Below are 24,836 nucleotides of genomic sequence, written 5' to 3'. Positions count from 1 at the left end.
TGTGTACTTTGAGTCAAACATCTTTGATTTCTATAATGTGATATAATTATATAAGAAAATATTATTTTTAAGATATATTTATGATTTGTTATGATTTTATTGTTATGAAATCATATTATTTGTCATGCAATTTAAAAATCAGGCATAATTTTTTTCTACCAAGTCTATTTTTTCCTTGTTTTCAATTAGAAACAAGATTATGTCATTATTTTCTCTAATATAATTTATTTATTATTATTAACTATGAACGATTTAAAATATAACTTTCTTATAATATAGTTAATTTTGCTTGTATTGTGTTCTTATGTAAAGTTATAATGAAACCTGTTGCATACTACTGCGAGGTTTATTAGGTACTTTTATTACGTTCTAAAACATATATAGTACATCAAGATACCAGTGCGCAAAGTAAATCTTTCCCACACTTGCGGAGTTTATCGCCCGAGCGAAGCAAGGGTGACACAAGAGGGAGTAAGGGTACACCTACTTGGAGTACGAGTATCTTACGATATTCTTCCTACTGATGTGCACAATTTTCGATTTTGCAGACGCGTTTGGGTGCAAAGTGTCACTATTACAGGTGCTTAGAACAGTATGTGTGAATGTAGCTGAGCATGCGGGAAAGTAACGAGTGTGCGCCTATGCGCGAGGAGATTTGTGCACGAGTGAAGCGAGTACGTACAGAGGAGCACGCTCAGCTACTTTTTCGAATGCTCATTTAAGCGTGTGGGAAAGTGACACTTTGCAAACGCAAATGTGTTCGTAAAATCGAACTTTGCACACGTAAGTAGAAAAACTATTTATGTGGTTTGCTCTTGATTACCGTGTAATAAGTACGTGGTATTTAATTTACAAAAAAAATTAAAATGAGTATTACTACTATTCTTTCTAACAAATATGAATAATATTATTGAATGGAACATGTTTTTACTATGGAGATTAGAACGGATTAAAATATTAAAATAGAGCATAAATGCCGATTAAAATATATTAATTTAATTTATTTTAATCGACATTTGTGCTTTATTGTAATATTTTAATATGTTCTAATCTCCAATCATTAGCAGAGATGGTAAGCAATTTCAAAGATAAAGAATAACTGACAATTTTTAAGCGTCGTAACACTAATTGTCTTGTTAGTTATTATGAAATATGTATTAAACCTATTGATACTTACATTGAAGGGTTTTGAACATCAGATGAGTTCAAGAGTTTTTCACATTCTATTTTTTCATTTAGATCTGTAAAATAAATATTTTGTCATTAATGATGTTCAGTTCGTTTTATTCGTTCAAGTAGTGTAGGTGTAAATTTAGGCTTTTTGAATTTCGTGCCGCTGCTCGCTCTCCGTTGCGACGTTGAGAGCGCGCGCGCATGCGTCAAGTTGCGCGCCGCCGGCCCCGCTTGCGAGCGTGCGAAGGGCCCGCGCGCGCGGATTCCTGTTCGGACTGCCTAGCGCTTCGCACGTTTGGCTTCCTTACGCTTTTCGATTTTTTTTGTCTTCTGACGGTGAGCCAGTGACTTGTTCTTCTCAGAGCTATCACTGTTCACCTCGTTCTGCGCCGTGTTGGTAGTGTTTAGCGGAAAATTCGCGATCGCGTCGTTCGCGTGTGTGTATTTGCGCGAGTGTGTGAGTGTGCCTCGAGGCGATAGTCTTAAGGTTTGTTGGCGAAGGTGTCCACGTGTTGTACGTGACTCCTTCGGGGCGAGCGAACAGCGGCAACACCCCTTGTTGCCCTCGTGCCAAGCGTCTGGCTCCCCGAGACGTCGGGGCGCGCTTGGTGCACGGTTGCGGACCATCCTTTCGTTCCCCAGGCCCGGCTTCCAGACCTCCAGGCCAGGACGGAAGTAGCGGCGGACTACGACGAGGCCTGCTCAACGCCCTCTTCAGCGGCGGTTTTTGCGTTCGTCTTTGCGGTAAGAGAGCTCTCTCTGCGTGCGGAAAAGGTACCTCGCGTCTTTGCGTTTGCGTGCGTTCTTTCACTTGAGTTTTTTCTCTTTTAGAGTCACTGTTCTCTTTCTTTTATTTGTATAGTTTCCCTTTCCTTATTTTCAATAAAGCTTACACTTGCTGAGGCTTTTCCCTCTAAACCGTGAGGGTTTTTACGCCAAAGCAAGTGCCTTTTGTGTACCGCGAAATCGTGTGTGTTAATTAAAAAGAACCCTTCACTCACTCAACCCTTTCCTTTTGTTGGAACTCACTCTGAGTTCTTTCACTCGTTCCAAGATTAATATTCAAATGAAAAGTAATAAGTAATATTCTGGTTTGAGGAGGGACCAGTAATTTTCAATATAGATAAAGGTTTTTGTTTAGTTAGTTATCCTAATCCATATAATTTAGAAACAAAATATTTTTGTTTTTTTTTATTACTAAAAATAATATAGTTCTGTTGAAAAAATAATTAATGTATAAAGTAATTCTTTGAAACAATTGTTTAGATCGTACCGTTTGATTGTATTTAAGATGCATTTTTTAAATCTAGTATATTAAGAAACTATAGTTGTTAAGTTCTTTAACTAAAATATGTTATTTTATAGACCAGAGTAACATAAATCCGCGATTATGTCACGTCTACCCGTGCCTTTAGTAGTCCATTATTGCCCCGATGCTGCACATCCGTGCAAGAATGGACTGCTTATCGTACCAATAAGTGTGAAAATGTATGCAATCAGTGCTATAAAATATTCGCGGATAGATGTAACAGCGGATTCATGCAGACAGTGCTATAAAATATTGTACAATTAATAATTGCAAGTATAATGTACGAGCGACGGAGTAGGGCGGCACTGGATCAGTAGTAGCGTACTTGCCTAGAGATCTCGGGGACGCTGGATCGAATCCTGCACCCGCAAATAAGAAGCTTGAGGAGGAGCATCGCGATTGAGAAACTGAGGTGTTGCATATGCGAACGGACCAAGAAGGCAAAGAACGTCACCTTAAGGCAGCAATTGAAGAGAGAACCCTAGCGAAAAAATCACGTGATTAATAGCACGATAAATCGCGTGATAAATCACTTGATTTCTCACGTGATGTATCACGTGTAAAATCACGTCAGAAATCACTCGTAAAATTTAAATATTTGTTTATATTCAAATAAATTGTTTATTTTCTATCTAAATAATTATAAAATAGTTGATGATATTGATAATTCAAATAAATAAATCGCAAAAAAATGACCAAGACTTGAACCCCTGTCCTCCACTTGACAATCCAATGTCTTACTACCTGAGCTATTTGTGCTGTTGCAAGTTTCAAACACCTAATCTTATCATACACAAAAAAAAATTATATTTATAATTTTATATACATTATACACATAGCACATATATTTATAATAATAATAAAAACACTTTCGAAATTTCCATTATTTATCTTGCAGTATCCATATAAACTATATAAAGTGATAAATATAAATATATTTTATGTATGATTTGATTAGGTATTTAAAACTTGCAACAGCACAAATAGCTCAGGTAGTAAGACATTGGATTGTCAAATGGTGGACAGGGGTTCAAGTCTTGGTCTGGGAAATTTGTTTGCGATTTATTTATTTGAATTATCAATATCATCAACTATTTTATAATTATTTAGATGAAAAATAAACAATTTATTTTAATAAATAAATATTTAAAATTTACGAGTGATTTCTGATGTGATTTTAAACGTGATATATCACGTGATGAATCACGGCAAATAATCACGTGAGTAATCATGTGATTTTTCGCCAGGGAAAAGCAGGTCTGCATGCAGAAACTCAGAACTATGGCGAATCCTCCAGCAGAAGTGCGCTATTGGGAAGAATTCGCTTAAACACTCTTCGGGTTTCCTCTACCGCGACCAGAATTTTATGGCTACGACCATGATAATCCCAAAACATACTTAGCCGTATACTATACATTTTTTCTGACAACCAGAAAGTCTTCGCTCTGAAGGGGTTATAAGAGAAAAGGCAGAGAAGTGGTGGCAGTGTTATCGTACTGTCGGCGTAGACTGGCCACGCTTTCAAGGACTCGTGCGCACTTGCTACGATAGTAATTCTAGTAGGTCATCCCCTACAGACTTGGGTGGTACGCCATGATGTTAAGATTACAAGCCTACAAACATTCTAACTCCCGATGCATCATCATTATGGCATAAAGAACAAGATTGACAAGAAGGTGCAACCCTAGCGGAAATGATAAATGTGAAAAATTGTAATAAATCGGGTGCAAATGTGAAACATTGTAACGCAAACCAGTAACTAATTTACCGCAATAATTTCACAGGATATGTGCAGCCTCTCCCCCCTGGCGAAAAAAATCACGAGATTAATGACTTGATTAATTACGTGTAAAATCACTTGACTTCTCACTTGATGTCACACGTGACTATTTGGCGTAATTTCTTACATGAGACATCGCGTTAAAAATCACATCAGAAATCACTCATAAATTTTTTTTTTATCAAAATAAATTATTCAATTTTCATCTAAATAATTATAAAAAATGGTTTAATTGATAATGCAAGTAAAGAAACTGCAAACACAAAGTTAAAAACAAAATTTGTTCTAACCCAAGATTGAACATCAATCCTCAACTTTACAATTCATTATCTTACCACCTAAGTCATTTTTACTTCTATTACTAATGATTATTTGAGCGTTAAGTACGAAGATTAATAAACTATTATTTAAATGACAATTAGCGGATGTTTAATAAATTAATTAAAATAATTTTATTTTGTTAGAAAATTTCCCGTAGAATTGCTCCTGAATTCCGTTTATCGAAAAAAAATTTTCCTGTAAAATTATAAGTCAAATATCTATAAAAAATTTACCTATTTTTCGTAAAATTCCGTATTTTTTATTTTTTGACAATAGGTACGATTTATAGTTTAAATTTCAAGTTTCATCAATTTAATGTAAAAGTAATTTTCGTTCTACATATAAAAAATATACTATTTTTTAACCGTTTTATATACGTATCCCGGCTGAAAATAATCATGTGCGATACATATGAGCACTCATATGAGAATCATATGATTCTCGTATGATATACCGCAAGTTTTCATGAAAACAAATAATAAATACTTACTTATTTTTACTGCGCTCTGACGCTTATTATTTCTTTTTTATTACTACTGCTTTGTAAGCTGCTTCTAGAATTTATTTTTGAATAAATATTACAGTGAAAAAAACTCGGACTCGTGGAGATTTGAACCCGGGACCTTCAGATTATGAAGCAAGCGTTCACTTTTATTAAAACATATTAAATGAAATCAAGTAATAATAATAAATAGAACATACAAGGACGTGTAATTTATAATGACGATTTAAATCTAAAGATATCAAAGATCACGATGGCTCAGTGGTATCGAACGCTTGCTTCATAGTCTGAAGGTCCCGGATTCAAATCTCTACGAGTTCGAGTTTATTTCACTGTAATATTTATTCAAAAATAAATTCTAGAAGCAGCTTACAAAGCAGTAGTAATAAAAAAGAAATAATAAGCGTCAGAGCGCGTTTTTATGAAAACTTGCGGTATACCATATGAGAATCATATGATTCTCATATGAGTGTTCATACGATTCTCATATGATTATCATATGATCCTCATATATCCTCATGAGTGCTCATACGATTATCATATGATTATCATATGATCCTCAAATTAGTGCTCATATGGTTCGCATATCATTATTTTCAGCTGGGATAATACTTTGCCCTGCTGGAAAAAGTGAATAGAAATCGATTGGAGTCGATTGGAATTCACCATTGAAGTCGATAAGATTTCAATTAACTTAAATTCTTAATTCTACTCTTGCATTAGAACTTGATAAAACTTGATAAAATACGATCAGAATCGATATAAGTCGATAAAACTCAATATGAAAAATTAATTGAATTCGATAGACCATAATCTTCTTGAAATTTTATCAATTTCAATTGTAATTTTTCATATTAAATTGTATCGACTTATATCGATTTTTATCGTATTTTATTACGTTTTATCAAGTTCTAATGCAAAAAGTAGAATTAAGATTCACTATTCAAGCCGATAAGTGATTTAATCGACTTCTATCGACCTTTTCCAGCAGGGTGCGTATATATTTCAGTGAATAAATTTGAGCGTATCGATTGGAATTTATTTATGTGTTTTTTCAAGATAAATTTCTTATTTCCTTTCTCATGTATATCATCCTAGCTAGCTCCGATCAAAACATAGGAACATTTACTTAAATAGTTATTAATTCAAATACTGTGCGCAACCTGTAGGATAGATTAGATTCAATGTGTCGGAGAAAAACAGAGCGAACGTTCCGCGGTTCTGCTAACAGGCAGAAAATATTTGAAAATAGCTGATAAAGTACTAGGATGTGATTTACACTATGTAAACAAATCTGATACCTAAATGCATAATAACAGCTGATATTTTTCAAAAGCTTATTTTTATTAATTTAAGTAGTGTTTGTGATAAGTGTAGTGTTTTGGGCATATAGCTTATAGCTGATAACCCTAAAAAAAATAGTGGAGTCTTCATTTAAAAGCAGAGCAGTGAAGTGAAGTTTTTTTAAACAAAGGGTAAAATTAAGTTTCGTGCCAAAATGTGTGATCAGCAAGATGCTAAGAGCTGGTTTGCGAGTACCCATCTCGATAAGAAGTACTCTCACGGAATAGGCAAGAAGAGGCCAAGAAGATTTTTTAGGACGAACTAGTGAGAATGAACCTAGCAACAAATCAGGACCTTCAAGATCAGCAAAAAAAATAGAAACTCCAGCAGCGCAAGGAACCTATGAGGACCTGCGGTCAGAAATATATTGTTTGATATAAACATTCTATTTCCTGAGTTCGTGGAACTATTGATTTGTCCCCAATGCCATGGCAAAGTCCAATAACTTGACGAGTCCAAGGCTCAAGGATTAGAATTTAAGATTGAAGTAGTGTGCATTGCGTGTGGTCAATTGGCAGCTTTTAACTCATGCAAGAAAGTTGGCGTCAAAAACCATGCTTGGGAGAGCAACAGAATATCAGTAGTTACATTTCGTACCCTGGGACTTGCTGGTCTAACAACATTTTATGGGTTAATGGATTGTTCAAAATCCATGGCTCAGTCTGCATATGATGCAATCAACAAACAATTCAGTGAAGTGTGTGAAAAAAGTTGCCATGGACTCTATGAAAACTCCTGTGATAGAAGAAGCTATAGCACCAAGGAAGTACGAACCCTCAGGAGGAAAGCCAGGCAGCTACAAGAAGACGACTCCGATGCTGCAGGTGCACACTTAGTACATACTGAAATACAACTGAGGTCACTTTGTACACCTGTACTTTTGGTATGAGTGCAGGGATTTTAATTTAAATGAGTAGAAAATATTTTATAAACAATAGGTGGTATAATAAGCGTAAAAAAAAAGGAAGAAATTCAGTATTTTCATTGCCAATTATTTTATAAGTATTGAAATCAAAATCCCTGCATTCATACCAAAACTACAAGTGTACAAAGTATCCTTCTAAAATTTTAGCCCAAAAGATCCACTGGTTTACTTGGAATCTTACAAACATTAAAAAAATTCTCAAATTATTGCATCGAGTGCCTTAACGGACAAGTAGGTATGATTAATGTTTTAGCATGGTAAAATTAGAGAATATTACCAAATATCACTAAAAAAAATTTTAAATAATTTAGTTTGATTTTGTAATTTTCCCTCATGAATCTTCAGGGATTAAAAGGCTATTTGGAGGTTATCCAAGGTGTCTATGGTTTTCTGGAGTCACCAACCACAGTATGTTTTTCCAATGCTAAAAAAACTGAAAGCCCATAATCGACCTTTAATTTTTTACATAATGATTTAATGTACTAAGCACTACGCTACCCTGCTTTTGATTTTGAGTTTTATTTAGATCTTATTTAGAAAGCTATACTTAATATGAAAACATTTTTAGATGTTTTTCGATATGGTTGCCCCTTAAGGTAGTACCGTCGCTACGTGTCTAGAGAAGAAGCTGCATAAATGAATATATACCAAATAATGATTGTGCATAGAGGTTAAATGATTCTATTCGTCCTTAATTATTAATAAAAACTTTCATGCAAAAGCTGATTTGATTATTACTTTTTAAGGTTAAGTATAACTTTTTTGCTTTATATAAATTCTTCCCCACGGGAAAGGTCCGAGTAGGCGGTAATGTATCAGAACCCTTCATGATACGCGATGGTTTAAAACAAGGGGATGGACTCTCTACGGTGCTGTTCAACTTAACGTTAGAGTATGCCGTTAGAAAAATGCAGGTTAGCCAGCTGGGCGCGACGCTTAATGGAACAACGCAGATACTAGGCTACGCAGATGATTTGGATATACTGGGGGATTGTAGGGAAACGGTAGCAAGAAACGCGGAAATCCTCATAAAAGCGGTGGAGTATACAGGGTTAGAAGTGAGTGAATCAAAAACAAAGTACATGATTGTGGATAAGCTAGGCATCTGCAGAGGGGAGGAAGATCTCAGAGTTGGGAATTTTACTTTTGAAAAGGTTAGCGAATTCAGGTATCTGGGTACGACCATAAATGATAGAAACGAGATTAATGTCGAAATAAATAAGAGACTCCATGCCGTGAGTAATTTACTTAAGCCGAGGCTGTTGTCTAAAAACGTTAAAATAAGAATATATAGGACAATAATACTGCCGGTGGTTCTGTACGGGTGCGAAACGTGGGCTCTCACTAAGCAGGCGGACAACTGTTTTAGGGTATTTGAAAATAAAGTCTTGCGAAAAATATACGGGACGAAGAAAGATGAGGAAACCGGGGAATGGAGGAGACTAGACAATGATGAGTTACATAATCTGTACGCGTCACCAAATATTAACAGAATAATAAAATCGACTGAATAATAACCTCAAAAAATTGAGTCAAATCAGCTTCTGTCTGAAACTTTTTATTCATAATTATGATAAGTAGAATCGCCTAATATGTTTACGTAAAATCATTATTTGTTGTATCTTGACTTATGCAATCTCTATTATTAATTATATCCCACAAATTTAAGAAATAAAAAGTCGACTTTGTTTTAACTAGCTACCTACCGGTAGAACTACCTTAAATAAGGAAAAACTAAAATACTTATTACTTTTTTCCTATGTACAGCCCTAAGCCTTACAAAAATTTTTTTGAGTCATTTTTCGTGTCAAGAATTACCATAATAGCACAACAACATAAATAACAACTGTCATAATACCATACTATAATATTTATGCTAATTGTGTCTAACTATTGTGTTTAACTATCTCGTTAAAATATTTTTTTTAAGAATAAATAAATAGATAGAAAAAAATCTAAATAATACTTTATAAATAATTGTTTAAAGCGATAAAAAATATTACAAAGTGAAATGCATGTCAAATAACAAGTATATCGAAAATTACACTTACCAATATTGTTAGATTCAATGTGTTCTTTTGCAGCAGTGATGATTTCATGTCTATTGTTTTTAAGCGTGTTTTCCAATTTTTTTAACATCCACAGGTCGTACACTTTTTTTTGATTTTTTACTACCCATACAAAAATCTCTTGGTTCTTCTGAAGGAAGGTTATATACTCTTATTAAGATATTTTCTTTTATCTTCATTGAAAATTTAAAATTTTCTGATTCCATCCATTTTTGGAAAAAAGGAAAAATATGTGTGCTTGTCATCACGTCTATTAAAGAATTTTTATAACAATTCCACTCTTTAAGTTTTGGAGCAATAACATGCTGTTCGAATACTATTGTGTGAAAAATAGAAAGTCAAAAACATTAAAACAGTATTTATTATGAATTAATTCAAAGGAGATTTTTTTAGAAAGAGAATGGAAAAAAAACTTACAGGAATAATCGAGAATAATTTCCTCCATATACGTGTTTATGAAATGTTCAACATTTTCCCGATACTGTTTTTCTTTTCCGTACACAGGGTAAATTTCTTGCGATATTTCCTTTAACTTGTATTTTAGCAAGTCACTGATTTTTGCAGTTGAATCAGCTTCATATTGTTTTAAACCTAATAAAAGTTTTTTATGTAACGTGGAATCCCACTCTAAACCTAACCGTCGTGACATTTCTCAATGCTCATGAAAGTCTTTTTCTTTAAAGTAGGTACACGTCTGATGATGTTATGATTTATTAACAATAGTTAATAGTGCGTGTAACAATGATATCTGATCTTTTTCTAAAATCTTGTATACCAAATAACCAATTATCAACAAATCCCATTAATAGTAACAATCACTTAGCAACAAAATTGTGCATGTAAAGTGCGCTAGGATTTTACAAGTAAAAAAAGGTGGCAGCAAAAATGAAAAATTTTAGTAAAAGATATGTAACTTAAATAGAGATCGTCAATCTGACAGGCAGTAAAAGAGAATACTTTGCTGTGATAATATTAATATAAAACACATTTACACTTCCTTAAAAAAATTGTATACGATTTATGTAACTGAAGTAGAGATAGTCAATCTGACAGGTAGTAGAGAAGAGAAAACTTTGCTGTTATAATATTAATATAAAACACATTTATACTTCCGTAAAAAATTGTTTGCAATAAAAAAGCAACAGTTAAATTTTGCTACTATTTCCAGGCAGTACCGGAATATGAATGAATTATTTCCGGGCATGCCCGAAATGTGTATAAATTATTTCCGGGCATGCCCGTAATGTGTATAAATTATTTTCGGGCATGCCCGGAAAATCAACAATATCCCGGAAAGTCAACCGAAGTATCAAATTTTGGCCCGGAAAGTCAACAGGCGCTAATGAGTAAAAAAAAGTGTGTGTGTATATATATATATATATATATATATATATATATATATATATATATATATATATATACACACACACACTTTTTTTAACTCATTAGCTTTTCTTTAACACTCTTTATTGCATCTAGTCGAAAATGTTCGCAAAACAGGCCCTCTTTGGTCAACTTCAGCTTTTCCTTTCGAGAAAACTCGTCTGCGGCTCGGGCTAACTGTTTTGACACATATAGAGACAGATACTTGTACTTTGCCAGTGTCTCCTGTACTTGTATCAGGAAGACGGAATAGGACAAGTTCAACAATGACACCTGCTTTCAAACAGAACAAGATTGATACTGGTAATTTGCCATTATCTGCTATTCAAGCATTAAGAACCAGTAAACGCATAAGCTCAACAGCGAAACCAGCTTTCACACTGAACGAGACTGATGCTGATAATTTGCTAGTGTCTCCTTCACTTGTATCAAGAACCAGTAAACGCTTAAGTTCAACAGCGACACCAGCTTTCACACTGAACAAGACTGATGCTGATAATTTGCTAGTGTCTCCTTCACTTGTATCAAGAACCCGTAAACGATTAAGTTCAACAGTGACACCAGCTTTCACACTAAACGAGACTGATACTAATAATTTGCCAGAGTCTTCTTCTCAAGCATCACAAAAGCGTAAAAGATCAACTTCAACACCTCAAGCGACAACCATTTTAACACTTATGGAGATACCTGTTTCAACTTCAAAAAAGGCTGCAGATAATGGTAAAAGTCTATCCTCTTCTACACGTCAAAATCATCCAAAAACATATTCAGTGTCTTCTGCTGCTACAAGAGATCATTTGCCATTCTCTCCTGATGTCCACCGACAAAGCTAGCACAGAAATCTGTTGCTTCTACACCACCTACATCGCGAAATTCGCACTCAAATCCAATGAAACCACGTCGGATATTGGCATTCGGTGAGTTGTTACGTAATATAAATGTATTATGTTACTTAACTAATAAGTGTAATGATATACCATTTTTTTTTTCATCAGAGGACAATGCAGTTGCAGGCCCATCTGGCGTTAATAGGGCAAAGAAATCTAAAGAAGAGAAAACACTAACAGTTAGTACTAAGGGCAAATTTACAAAGCAGGTGGAAAAGAAACGCAAGTACAAAAACAAAATTAAAGAATGTTTTTACGATTCTGATGACTATTCTAACTCCGGGATGGAGAAAAAAAATAAACTCACAAAATGGGAGGATACAAAAATTGACGATAATAATGGGAAAATAGTGAAGGTACAAATTAATAAACTTATATAATCATGAAAAATATACTTTTATCAAATAATTTTCAATTTATTATTTCCAGACTAATATGTTTCATATCCATTACGGGGTTTCTGTACCGTACAAAAACTGGAAGAGAGCTATAAATGCTACAACTTCATACAAATTTTTACGTGAATTAGTAGTACCTCACATTTGGAATTTGCGTGAATTCGTACAAAGGGCTGTACAGATAGATAGGACCAACAGTCAAGAAGAAAGGGTGGAGTTAACTCCAAGAAAACGAGAAGCCTTAAAACGTATGAATTATATATATTACGATCTACGCTTTGCAAAAATTATATAAAATTATTGTACATTTTTTTTCCATTTACAGGAGGCTACGTCCAGTATTTACTTGAAAGAAATTTTATACCATACGATGTTTCAACGGAACGTGATGCTAAATCAAGAAAAGAACGAATAAATAAATTTGGAAGAGAATTGGGAGTCATAATTTGTCAAGAAAGATCGAAACTGTTGAACAGGCACGATGAAGAAGCTGATGATTCATCACATTCACCACGGGAATCAGATGATACTGATTCTTAAACCTTATGTTTACACTTTTGAATATTAAGTGTTTACTATATTATGCATTCAAGATGTTCATTTATTTTTAGATATTTTTAAAGTTTATTTTGCGAATAACGCATAACTGCGTAGCTCTTAATACGTTTCATTTATTTTTAAAACATGTTTGTGATACGTTAGAATTATCACTTTTCCAAAGATATGGATTACAATGATCGTTCAGTTTTCGTACATTGTTTAAGAAACATTTACAGTTTTTTCTTCGAATAATGTTTAACTGCGTAACTATTAATACGTTTCATTTATTTTTTAAACATTTTTGTGATACGTTAGAATCATCACTCTTCCAAAGATATGGATTATAATGATCCTTTATTTTTCGTACATTGTTTAAGATACATTTAAAGTTTATTCTGCGAATAATGTTTAACTGCGTAGCTATTAATACGTTTCATTTATTTTTTAAACATTCCCTGCTAAAGAAAGGTGATAAAAGTTGATAGAAATCAATCAAAATTCCTATCGATTTTGAGTCCAACTTTTAATACCATTTTGTGCATTAAAACTGTATAAAACGCGATAAAATCAATTTAAGTCGATAAAATTCGATATGAAAATGTTCAATCGAAATAGATAAGAGTTTGATAAAATAAATTCTGTAGCTTTTAATAGTGATTCGTCGTATAGAATTTTATCGAATTAAATTGATTTTATCGCGTTTTATAAAGTTCTAATGCACAAAATGGTATTAAAAGTTGGACTTGAAATCGATAAGAATTTTTATTGATTTCTATAAACTTCTAACACCTTTTTTTAGCATGGTTTTTGTGATACGTTAGAATGATCACTCTTTCAAAGATATGGATTAAAATAATTATTTATTTTTCGTAAATTGTTTTAGATAGATTCACAGTTTATTCTGCGAATAATGTTTGATTGCGAAGAAATTAATACGTTTCATTTATTTTTTAAAAATTGTTGTGATAAATTAAAATTATCACTCTTTGAAAAATATGGATTTAAATAATCCTTTATTTTTTATAAATGGTTTTTATAAGCATTCAATAAAATGCCTGATGACAAAAATTTAGTCTATGTTTTCCCTCTCTAATATTTTTAATGAAATTAAATTATAATACATTTGAAAAAAAAACTTTAAAAAATTATGTCATTTTCGTGCAAGAGTAAGCATCCCGAAAATTACGTCATTTCCATATACGTATTAAAATAAAGCAAAAAATGACGTCATTTCTATATGTGTATTAAAAATATAGCAAAAATGACGTCATTTCCATACATATATATATATTTTTAAAAAGCAAATAATGGCGTCATTTTTTGTTCCAATTCCTGACATGACAAATGACGTCATTAATTGACGTCATTGTTTTCAATAGGGGATCGCCATACCTCGTATTGATCACGTTTGGAATTGTTTTTTATTTGAGTATAAAATTTGTATATGATAGTGTTAGAAATAATGCGAGCACTTGGGACTCAACGGCCATCCCAGCTCTGCGCATGCGCGGGCTCGCTGCGCCGGAGCGCTCTCGCCCGCACTGTCAGTCCGTCACGGAGTCTCATAGAGAGCACACGTCCTCAAGATTACACAAGTTCTTTGTTTTCAATAAATCACACTGTTTTTCATAGAGAACCTCCGCCTTCTTTATTTAAGCCTCACTCACCAGATCCCAACAGATAGTTACATAAGACAAACGCTGTAGTATTATAAACTAAAACAAACATTTTCGTCATTATTACTGTACATCTAACATAAGAGGTGGAATGCATATAAATTGCAATTTCTTTTCTACATTTACTATGATTAACTTTATTTTTATTTCACTTACGCAAACGCTGCAATCCTCTTCTTGAATACATTTTACAAGAAATATATGATTCTGTTGGAATATCAGGAATATGCGTGAAGTATGTGACAAATATAAGGATACTTTATTTATTTAACAATGATTAAAAAGATGTACAAGACTGAATATTTAGAATAACTGTATGTATGATTGAATGCTCTGCTCGGTGTGTTGCTCTGGTCGTGTCCGTACTGGAACTAACGCGCTGCTGCGCTGGGGGGCTTAAGTCCGGCGGGGGTGCAATAAAGTCCAGGTAGTGGACCCTCTCTGCTTTGGCCTCTGTACGCTGTAGTCTGTAGCTGTATGTGTGTGTCTGTACTTGTGTGGGTGCGTGCATAAAGTGTACACATTTTCGGCGTATTCCAACAGATTCAATTCCATATTATCAATTTCTATGCTAGCAAAATCAATGCATCTTCCTCGCATAAAACAATTATTATCTTTAAAAAAAAATTGGATCTATCCGTTGATCCATCAACTCTACGATTGTATCGTTTGTTTAAGTTGGACGTGCGTATGCGTTGCAATGATAAGAGTCTTTACGGTGGCCTATTCGTGCACTTATCATAAAAAGTACGGTGTGTAACAAAGGGGTAGTGGCTTTTTCAGACTCATGTAATGTTTTGAGCATGAGTGTGAGTCTAGGGCGCCGTATGTGCTCAAAACATCACCCTCGCTAGAAAAAGCCAATTTTCCCCCTAGTTGCACAATATACTATTCTAAAAGTTTTGACGAAACTCAAAATTTTACTATTAGAATGCTTTCTCTGGGAGGAAGCAAAATAATACAGTAAATTGAATTGTTTAATTTATAACTGACATTTATTTGCAATTAATTGTAATATAATAATTTTAATGTTTCTTAAATATTTGTTTCTGGACGTCAACAACCAATTTTTTTCTATGTTGGTAACAAATCCATAGTAAGAGATCATGGACATTAACTAACGTTTTTTTTTCATTATAGACGCAGCCTATTGGGCTGTCTCGCCGACGTAGGTAAATCCTACTAAAGTGAATTTAGTAGATTCAAAGTTTTTTTTTCTCCGTGTAAGCTATTCAACGGCCGTAAACTAGGAATCCATCTGGCACCATTGAAAATACCTGAGGCCAGTCAAATCTAAAGCATGAAATCTCTACTAGGCAGCCGTTTTCTAGAAGCTCGTGGCACTATAGAAGACTATCACGTGGAAGCCTCAGTGATAGATCTTGTCAAAGTTCAGTGAGAGATCTTCTGATACTACTAGTAACAGACTAAGTAAATGTTCTATTGACTCTGATTAATTTTTTCACCCCATTCTATATTTAAATGCAATCTGTACAAATATTGTCCTGAGACAGTTACAGGATTTTACCACCCCTGGGGCAATTTTATAAATATGATTCTAGGCTGTTTATGGAGCTGAAAATTCGTGTATAACTACTTTAAACCAAGTTCTTGAAGCCAAATTATGCGAATTCAAATGTATAATGCGGAGAGCATGGAAGGAAGACGCCAATCAAACCAACATTATTTTTTGCAAAATTACTGCTAATTTTGCAAAACCTAAGGCACTTGTTGAATGCGCAATTAAATTGCAAACGTTTTATGCTACTCTTATGCCATGTCTCGCGAGTTGGAATTTTTAAAGTTTTTATTGGCATCTGACAATTTTCTACAATAACAGATCAATATCATTAATGCATTATCTAATGATATGTATATTTAACCACAACACCAATTAGTTTATTAAAATAGAATTACAGGGTACGTGAATATCCAATGGGTTGACTGATGGATATCATGTAGATACAAATTGAATTACTATTATAACAAAACTAAATATTTTTAACTACTGCATTGTATTATTAATGCCATTGATTCAAATTTTATTTTTCATTAATCCTAACACATAAATTCCCTATGTCATGGTACAAAGCGCAAACATTATCGACGATACATGTAATATTTTATTAAACCAAAAACATTAAATATTCCAAGCTTAAGCTTAAACTTTTGCTAAAACTTAAACCCAATTACAATAAAATCCCCCACAGGGGGGCGATAATCATATGCAACTTTCAAAATTGTATAAGTAACGTCGGTGGCTGTGGTGGCTAAGGCGCCATGCTAACGTTTTTTATGCTGAGGTTCGAATCCAGCTCTCAGATTTTTTTTCTTACTTCAAGAAACATATTCATCCAACCAAATTTTATTCATTTAGTTTTGATTATTTACGCATTTGTGTTTATAATTAAAACGTACTTGATACAACGACAGTTAATTGTAGTTATTTGCTAGTTCATATTTCGTTTCTTGGAAAATGTTTCAATTAATTAGTTGGAATTGAGTGAGTTCAAAATTTACAGTAGCTATACGTACGTTTTAATTAAACACAAATGCGTAAATTACAATTACAATCAATCGTAAATGAATAAAATTTTGTCGAATACTTATATAAGTTTCTTGAACTATTATAGGAAAAAAAATCTGAGAGCTGGATTCGAACTCCAGCTTAAGAAACGTTAGCGCGGCACCTTAGCCACCACAGCCACCGATACCATTAGCTTAACAATATCGAAAGTCGCATATGATCATCGCCCCCCTGTGGGGGCTTTTGTTGTAATTGGATTTAAGTTTAAGTTTAAGTTTAAGCTTAAGATTAACGTTTTTTGTTTTAGAAAAATAGTACAGGTATGTCGATAATTGTCGCGCTTTGTAGTATGGCATAAGGAATGTATGAGTTAGGTCTAGTCAATAATAAATTTATGTATCAATGGCATTAATAATACAATGCAGTAGTTGAAAATATTTAGTTTTGTTATAATATTAATACAATTTGTATCTACATGATATTGTTGGAAAATGAGGTCAATAAAAACATTAGAACTTTAGACGCATTTTTACCACGCGCCAATACGGGCGAAAGAAACTGTATAGTGTATTGACGCACCACGCATGCCGCATGGCGGACCGCGTCGGCGAGTAGCGCACTCACACAAACGCACGTATTCAAGCGCTGAACGTAGGTGTGCATCATCTGGTCCACTGTTTCTGTGGCGCCGCCACACTGAGACGAAGCGAAGGGCTTCAATAGTTCAATAACAATAACTGTTACAAAGACAAAGAGTGGGGTAGGGGGCAGTCGGTCCTCGGTCCTCGGTCCTATATCTTACACCGTGGAGCGTGGAACCAGGAGCACCCAAGCACCGCGAGTTGATTCGTGACATTAACCTATAAAAATCAGAGTTTGAAGAGCCGATTGTTATCCAAGTTTTACACAAAAATATAAATTATGCTATGTTGTTTAATACGATACAATTGTAAATAGTCCAAATCTTATAAACATGAGCAACAATGCCAGATTATTGCTGCATAAAAAGGTTTGCGTTTGTTCTATTTACACAGAGGATGTTGATTAATTTTTGTATCACCAAATAAAAGCAAAATGCTTTAGATTTCACAGGTTTTGCAGGATGGTGAATCAAAGTCGAATATTGTAGCTTCGTTGCTGAATTTGAGGTTTGATAAATCCAGCAGGAAATTACTGTTTTCACTGCCTCTTAGATCTAGACATCATGATATTCGCAAAGATGTATCAAAGTTTTCAAAAAATGACTCTGAAGATTTTTTAGAACGTGTAGAAATCAGTCAGAAGAAACCAGAACTACATTTTGAATTATATCGAGATCATTATGTCAAAAACTTACTCGACTCCATACAAGCCAAAGTGGTTCCCCCAGAATTTATGTGTGAACAACCGAAGAATATTCTTGTGGATTTCAGTTCTCCAAATATAGCCAAACCTTTTCATGTAGGTCACTTGCGTTCTACTATGATAGGAAACTATATTGCCAATATAAATAACTACTTTAAAAACAATGTAAAAAGAATTAATTACTTAGGTGACTGGGGAACGCAGTTTGGTTTTGTACAACTCGGACTGTCTCTATCCAGAGTGTCAGAAGAAACCTTAAAAAAACATCCCATTGAGACACTGTATAAAGCTTATATTTATGCCCACAAGTTAGCTGAAGATGATCCAAATATTGCTGATCAAGCAAGAGAAGTTTTCAGAAAGCTAGAAAATGGAGATGATAGCAGCTTGTCAGAATGGGAAAGCTTTAGAAAATATACTATTGAAGAGCTCGATAGAACTTACAATAGACTAGGTGTTGAATTTGATGAATATGAATGGGAATCTATGTATAGTATCAATGCGAGCAGAAATGTAATAGCAGAATTGCAAAGACTAAATTTATTGCACACAGACAGTCAAGATAAGAAAGTTATACAGTTGAATGAAAAAAGATGTGTAACTATAATTAAGAGTGATGGATCATCATTGTATATTACCAGAGACATTGCTGCAGCCATCAGCCGATATGAGAAAAACAGATTTGATACCATGTACTATGTTGTAGATAATGCTCAAACCGACCACTTTATTAATCTAATAGGCGTACTAAGTGCTATGAAGTTACCATGGGCTGATAGGTTGAAGCATGTTAAATTTGGAAAAATTAAAGGAATGAGTACAAGAAAAGGAACTGCTGTATTTTTGCAAGATTTCTTAGATGAAGTAAAAGCTGTTATGAAGGAGAAACAAATGCAAAGTCCAAGTAAGACTGACTTTAAAACATACTTCTTTAAAAAGTTTATTTTCTCGAAATATATTTCTTTTAAAAAACTCATTCTGTAAATATTTTATTCTTCAGCTACAAAAGTCAACTTGGATTATGATGATCCAAGTACAGAAATTCTAGGTGTCTCAGCTGTTATTATTAATGATTTGAAACATAAAAGACATCAAGACTACGAATTTGATTGGAACAAAGCTTTAGAGGTAATTTCAAAATTAATATTAAAGGCACCAGCTATATTTTAAATTTGATAATTTTTGGAATCTTATTTTTCTTTAGATGAAAGGAGATACTGGTATTACCCTTCAGTATGCCCACTGCAGACTAGTCAGTTTAGAGGAAAACTCTGGTGCTACTATAGCATCGGAATGTATACCGTCTCTTCTAACAGAACCAACAGCCGAAGATCTCTTGTACATAATTGGGAAATTCGACGAAGCTGTGATAAAGTCTTACCAGGAACTTGAGCCTTACACACTTGTACATTATTTATTTCAGTTGAGGTAAATGAAATTTTATATCGTTCACCAGGAAGTTGTGATCAATAAAATGCACAATAAACTGAAAAAATCTCATTTTATTTCAGTCATGCAACAAGCAAAGCATTGAAGGTCTTAAGGATCAAAGGTGAACCAACCGAGTTGGCCAACCAAAGGCTTTTACTAATGAACTCAGCGAGAAAAATACTTGCTCAGGGCATGAAATTGCTGGGATTGAAACCACTCAACAAAATGTGATTTGGAGACAAAGAGTTGACTGTTATTAAAAGACTTTATTTATATTGTAACAAGACGTTTTTAATAATACAAAGAGCCAACAAAAAATTCGACTGTTTTCTCGTTTAACGCTTCTTCCACGTGAACTTCCTTCTAGCGCCAGCCTGTCCTGGCTTTTTACGTTCGTGCCTACGCCAGTCCCTTGTGAGCAATCCAGCTGAAAAAATCATTATCAATATTTGAAAATCTTGTTTGTACATTTTTAATCAGGATTTTCAATAATTCAATCATAATGAGAAATAAGTTATTAATAAAAGTAGTAGCGTGTAAGTTATACATCCTCGATGCGATCAGACGATAAATTTTGCTAAAAGCAGAAACTGGTACCTAACGCGACCTCTATACTTCTCAAAAGAATTTTCTTCGAACTTTTTTTCAGCGATACTTAAATTCTCATAAATTTTTCGTAAAATAGTTTAATTCTCTTCCAATGCAATAATCAATCGTCGGAAGCATTTACGATATCATAATTTTAAGGATTAAATAAACTCACCTATTCTCATCTTCTCGACCATGTCTGTATTGACGAAGCTCCTCAAGCCCCACGCGATTCCCCAGCGGATAGCTCCCGCCTGACCGGACGGGCCGCCGTTACGTACTGTGGCTTCGATGTCTACCTCGCCCATCATTCCGGTGAATTGCAGCGGGAAGATTACCTGCAAACAAGGGTGCGGTACTTCTATTAAATAATGTACAAAATTCAGCATAACGCTACTTGCATTTCTTATATACTTTAGAAGAAATGACCGATACTAAAGTTTGTTTTTTAAGATTAAAATGAACCAAATTAGTATGACAAAATTTTAAAACATCATAATTATCTTTTATCGTATGTGACACGCAAGATTCCGGAAATCGCTTCCGGATAGGAAAGGTCATAGCCTTGAGCATTCGAGACGTCAATAAAAACTAATCTACTTTAGGATTTAATTCTCTCTAATGAGAGTGCTTTATATCGAAATTTTTCACGTACAAATTTAAATGAAATATCATGGGATGTATGAAGATTGAGTACATATACTATTAGAGTAAAATGCGTTTGTTTTATTATAGAGGAAAATAAATATTCCAGAAATCTTATAAATACATCGATTTAATTTCTAGTATAGTATTATTTACAATTATGCGAGTTTTCGCCGATTGCGACATAATCTTTTATTCAAATGTGTCAATTTTGTACTATTAATATAGACGATATAGACATTCGATCGAAAGTAGTGGATGTATCACAAGATGTTTAAATATTTAAATCGTTTTACATTTAAGGCAATAAATATTATTTACACACAAGCAATAACTAATTTGTCTTCATAATTATGATGTAATACGAAATCTTACAATATGTCCATACCATTGATTAAAACACGGATTACAATGCATTGTATAAAAATGAATATTTTTCATCTTATACGGAGAAAGAGCGCATTAAATGTTTTGCTGATGCGACCATCAATAAACATTATGAATCGTTTCGTACAAGTAATATAAAACTCTCTAAAAGAATAAAAACAATTAACAAAATACAGATTGCTAAAATCAAATCAGATCATACCGCATCACACTCACATCATCGAAGCGACTTAACAAATAAATCCCATTTAAGCAAATCAGCCTGTACGTATCTCGAAGAAACTTTTTCCAAACATCAGACGTTTCACCTCGGTTGCACTCTTCGAGCCACGAGATTCTTCAGCATTTTGTTCGTGTCCAGCAGCTGCTCTTTGATCACCTTTATGTCGTCCTCTGCTGACTTCATCTGCGTGGAAAGCTGATCTATGGTCGAGTGTAGCAAATAGTCGCTGCCTTCTTCGCTCTGCTGCTTCATCCAGGTGACGTGTTCGTCCAAACTGACGTCGTCCTCGTCCACGAGTGGAGCATTTCTCTGGGCTATCTCGTAAGCGGCTTTCATAATGTCCTTCGGCAGTCTCTTCTCCAGCGGATTGAGCGGCTTCACCACGAGCACCCTCTTCCGGTTGTCCACATCGATCTTATGATCGGACATCCACTTCTTGAAGGTGTAGGGTATCCTACCGTTGTACAGCACCATCTCCGTGAAGAGGATCAACTTCGTCTGCCTGACCAATTTGGTCAGTCCCGCGTGGTTTCTCAGACCTTGGATATCGTGGACGGCGATGCCCACCAGGAGATTCATCAGGATCACCGTCACGAAGACGATGAACAACGTGAAGAGTATCTGCGAGCACACCGACAGCGGATGATACAGCACGAACGATCCGTCGTGCAGTATGTCGTCCTGGTTGATCAGGCCCTCGAAGTCCAACTCCCCGGCCATCATCGCCAGCACCTTGATGAGCCCGGTGAAGGGATTGCCGAACGAGGGCTCTCCCACGAAGATGACGCAGAAGCTTATCGTGAAGCCGATGAGCAAGCCGGAGTAGGCCAACAACAGCTTGGCAAATTCGAACTGAATGTGTGTGAACATGGCGACGTAGGTGCCGAACGCCGGCAGTTGTCCAACCATCAACATGAGATTTGTCCAGGCGCAGAGGATGGCGAACGCGCCCACGTAGTTCTGCCAGTCGTAGGTCCTGCCGGTGTAGATGAAGGACGTCACGAAGACGCTCACGATGACTATGGCGTCGAGGACGTTGTCTATGTTCATGAAGTACTGCCTGGCAGACTTGTAGACCATGAAGCCGAATATCTTTCTGGGTATGGTCACGCAAGTGAGTATCAGCGAGACGTACCACTCGATCTCGATGACGTGTCGCCGGAAGAGGAATCCCGAGGCTCTGTTGTTGTTGCAGATCTTGGAGCTCTTGGACTCGCTGAGGTTGTAGCACCTGTAGGCCAGAGCCGTGAGGACGTAGGTCGTCATGACGATGACCGTGAGAGCGTAGAGGAAGATGCGCATGAGGTAGAACTTGCGGATCTTCTCCCACTTGAGATGGAGGAACGCCATGACCAGGGGATGCGAGAGCAGGTCCTTCTGGTGCTCCTGCACGAAGGTGTTGATGAAGCTGGTCTCGCACTGGTTGTTGCTCGGGAACAGCAGGTCGAAGTGCAAGCGCATCTCGAATTCGCGGTTGTGGGGCACCGGGCGCTTCAGCCTGATCGAGGCGTCCAGCCGCTGCCTGAAGACCTGCAGCGACTCGGGGATCTTCCGCAGGATGATGTTGAGGGCCGTGAGGCCGGTTTTCGTGGTGGCGCTGACGTCGGCGCCGGCCCAGATCAGCGCGTCCACGCACTGGGACTGCTCGTTCAGCGAGGCGATGTGCAGGGGCGTCAGCTCCTGCTTGTCCTTGACGTTCACCGCGGCTCCGTGCTTCAGGAGCAGCTCCACCAGTTCCGGCGCCGAGCAGGTGTTCATCACCGCGTAGTGCAGAGGCGTCCTGTGGTTCTGGTCGACCGCGTTCGGATCGGTGCCCGGGCTGCAGAGCAGCAGCTCCGTGCAGCCAATGGACTGGACGAAGCAGGCGACGTGCAGCGGTGTCTCGCCCGTGCTGTTCTTCTGGGCGACGCTCGCGGCCTTCTCCAGCAGAAGCTTCACCACCTTCTCGGCTCGAGCTCTGACGGCGCAGTGCAGCACCGGCTCCACGTCCTGGCAGTTCGAGGAGTTGAGCTTGGCACCGTGCTTGATCAACAGCTCGGCGGCTTCGCTGGAGTTGCCGAAGGCCGCGAAGTGCAGCGGAGTGTAGAAGAGCGCGGTGTTGGCGTAGTTCACGTCGGCGCCCTTCTCGATGAGGTATTCCAGGCAGGCTATGCTGCTGGTGAGCGAGGCCACGAGAATGGGGTTCATCCCGGTGCAGGGCTCCACGTAGTCCCTGTCGGCCCCGCACTCCTCCAGCTTGGGCAGCAGGTGCGCGAGGCCGCGAAAGCAGGCCCAGAGGAACATGACATTCTTGAACCTCTGATCCGCGTTGGGCAGGAGCTTCCCGTCCGGGCCCTTCTCGATGTTGCCCTTCTCCATCTCCAACAGGTCCTTCATCTCGACCACGTTGACAGCCGCCCACATGGCGGTCTTTAGGCTCGTCCCGTCGATCTTCACGTGCTTCAGCGCCTCGAACTCCCGGTCGAAGAAGAGCGAGTCGTCCACCGGCGGGGGCGCACCCGCGTCGATCTCCACGTGCTCGGCCGAGTCCTGGGGCTCCGTCACCACGACCTTATCCGGGCAGATCGAGGGCCGCATGCCCTGGCGAGACTTGTACAGCGAGGCCAGTCGACCGGGCAACAGGTCGCGCGAGGTGCGACGTTGACGCTCGTAGATGCAGCCCAGGGAGTAGTGCCGCGGCTTGCGGCATTCCGAACGGGGAGAGCGGGGGGCTCGGTTCAGGTCGGACATGTCCACCCTGTCGGACGGATCCTCCTCGACGACCTCGTCCAGTTTCCACGAGCGCGACATTCTTGCTCTGGAAAAATCGGCGCTGGTTAATTTCGGCACATCGGTTCGCGGCCAGTCGCGTCGCCCGTCGGACGATCCCCCAATGAAACCGACCACTTTCCCAATCAAAAACGCCAAGTGCACTTTATCTAATTACGGCAAACAACCCCGTCAATCAAGCGACGAACGAGTCGGCAGTTTGATACTCCGGCGAGAAATTTAATTTGATTAAATGAATCGGATGAGTTTCGACGCTAATGGCACGCGATCGCCCGTGGAAGCTCGAAATTTAATCCTTATGCATATTGACGAAACCACTTGCGCGACTCGAGAAAAAAACAAGATTCAGCGTGAAAGTTCATCCTAATCGCAATTCATCAAGGCTGCGCGCGCGCGCACGACGGAGCAGCTTCTCAATTGAATAATAATCATTAATAATATGTCGGAGCGAGTCGCGGCAGCGAACCTCGTAACAGTAAATCCGAATTGGAAAACAATCGAGCCTAAAAATAAGGCGATAGGCACAAATCTCGTTAACGTCTATGACCGCGGCGAATTTCCGCGATTCCTGCCGCATCAGCGATCCGCATCGCGAGCATCCCCTCTCCCCCTGGC

At 36.9% G+C, this 24,836-nt stretch overlaps 5 protein-coding genes across 5 annotated transcripts in view; 3 read left to right on the top strand and 2 right to left on the bottom strand.

Moving 5' to 3' along the window:
* The first annotated feature begins 11,072 nt into the window (after positions 1-11,072).
* Positions 11,073-11,639, top strand: LOC116416766 (cell wall integrity and stress response component 4-like). The gene has a single exon (XM_031926331.1). It carries the CDS (start codon positions 11,073-11,075, stop codon positions 11,637-11,639), a length of 567 nt encoding a protein of 188 aa, XP_031782191.1.
* On the top strand, positions 11,625-13,584 carry LOC116415707. Its single transcript, XM_031926393.1, has 4 exons — positions 11,625-11,723; positions 11,802-12,049; positions 12,123-12,339; positions 12,417-13,584. The coding sequence occupies exons 1-4, from the start codon at positions 11,696-11,698 to the stop codon at positions 12,629-12,631; spliced, it is 708 nt and encodes a 235-aa protein (XP_031782253.1). The 5' UTR covers positions 11,625-11,695; the 3' UTR covers positions 12,632-13,584.
* Positions 13,585-17,507: 3,923 nt separating this feature from the next.
* Positions 17,508-19,927, top strand: LOC100120462 (probable arginine--tRNA ligase, mitochondrial). The gene is made up of 5 exons (XM_001604051.6): positions 17,508-17,843; positions 17,918-19,082; positions 19,179-19,306; positions 19,383-19,606; positions 19,690-19,927. The coding sequence occupies exons 1-5, from the start codon at positions 17,808-17,810 to the stop codon at positions 19,838-19,840; spliced, it is 1,704 nt and encodes a 567-aa protein (XP_001604101.2). The 5' UTR covers positions 17,508-17,807; the 3' UTR covers positions 19,841-19,927.
* Positions 19,856-24,836, bottom strand: part of LOC100120356 (28S ribosomal protein S9, mitochondrial) — a 22,642-nt gene continuing 17,661 nt past the window's right edge. The window contains exons 10-11 of the mRNA XM_001603955.4: positions 20,373-20,535; positions 19,856-20,036 (exon numbers count right to left, since the gene is read on the bottom strand). Coding sequence (XP_001604005.2) covers positions 19,945-20,036; positions 20,373-20,535 — 255 coding nt within the window. The 3' untranslated portion in view covers positions 19,856-19,944. The remainder of the gene's footprint in view (positions 20,037-20,372; positions 20,536-24,836) is intronic.
* The window catches only part of LOC100120411 (hymenoptera-specific transient receptor potential cation channel, subfamily A), a 6,555-nt gene continuing 2,351 nt past the window's right edge, over positions 20,633-24,836 (bottom strand). Inside the window, exon 2 of the mRNA XM_001604007.6 lies at positions 20,633-24,249. Coding sequence (XP_001604057.1) covers positions 21,534-24,242 — 2,709 coding nt within the window. The 5' untranslated portion in view covers positions 24,243-24,249 and the 3' untranslated portion in view covers positions 20,633-21,533. The remainder of the gene's footprint in view (positions 24,250-24,836) is intronic.

Source organism: Nasonia vitripennis, chromosome 3 (assembly GCF_009193385.2).
Source record: "Nasonia vitripennis strain AsymCx chromosome 3, Nvit_psr_1.1, whole genome shotgun sequence".
Lineage (NCBI taxonomy): Eukaryota > Metazoa > Arthropoda > Insecta > Hymenoptera > Pteromalidae > Nasonia > Nasonia vitripennis.
Note: the sequence above shows the minus strand (reverse complement) of the source record. Positions and strands in the feature narration are given on the sequence as shown.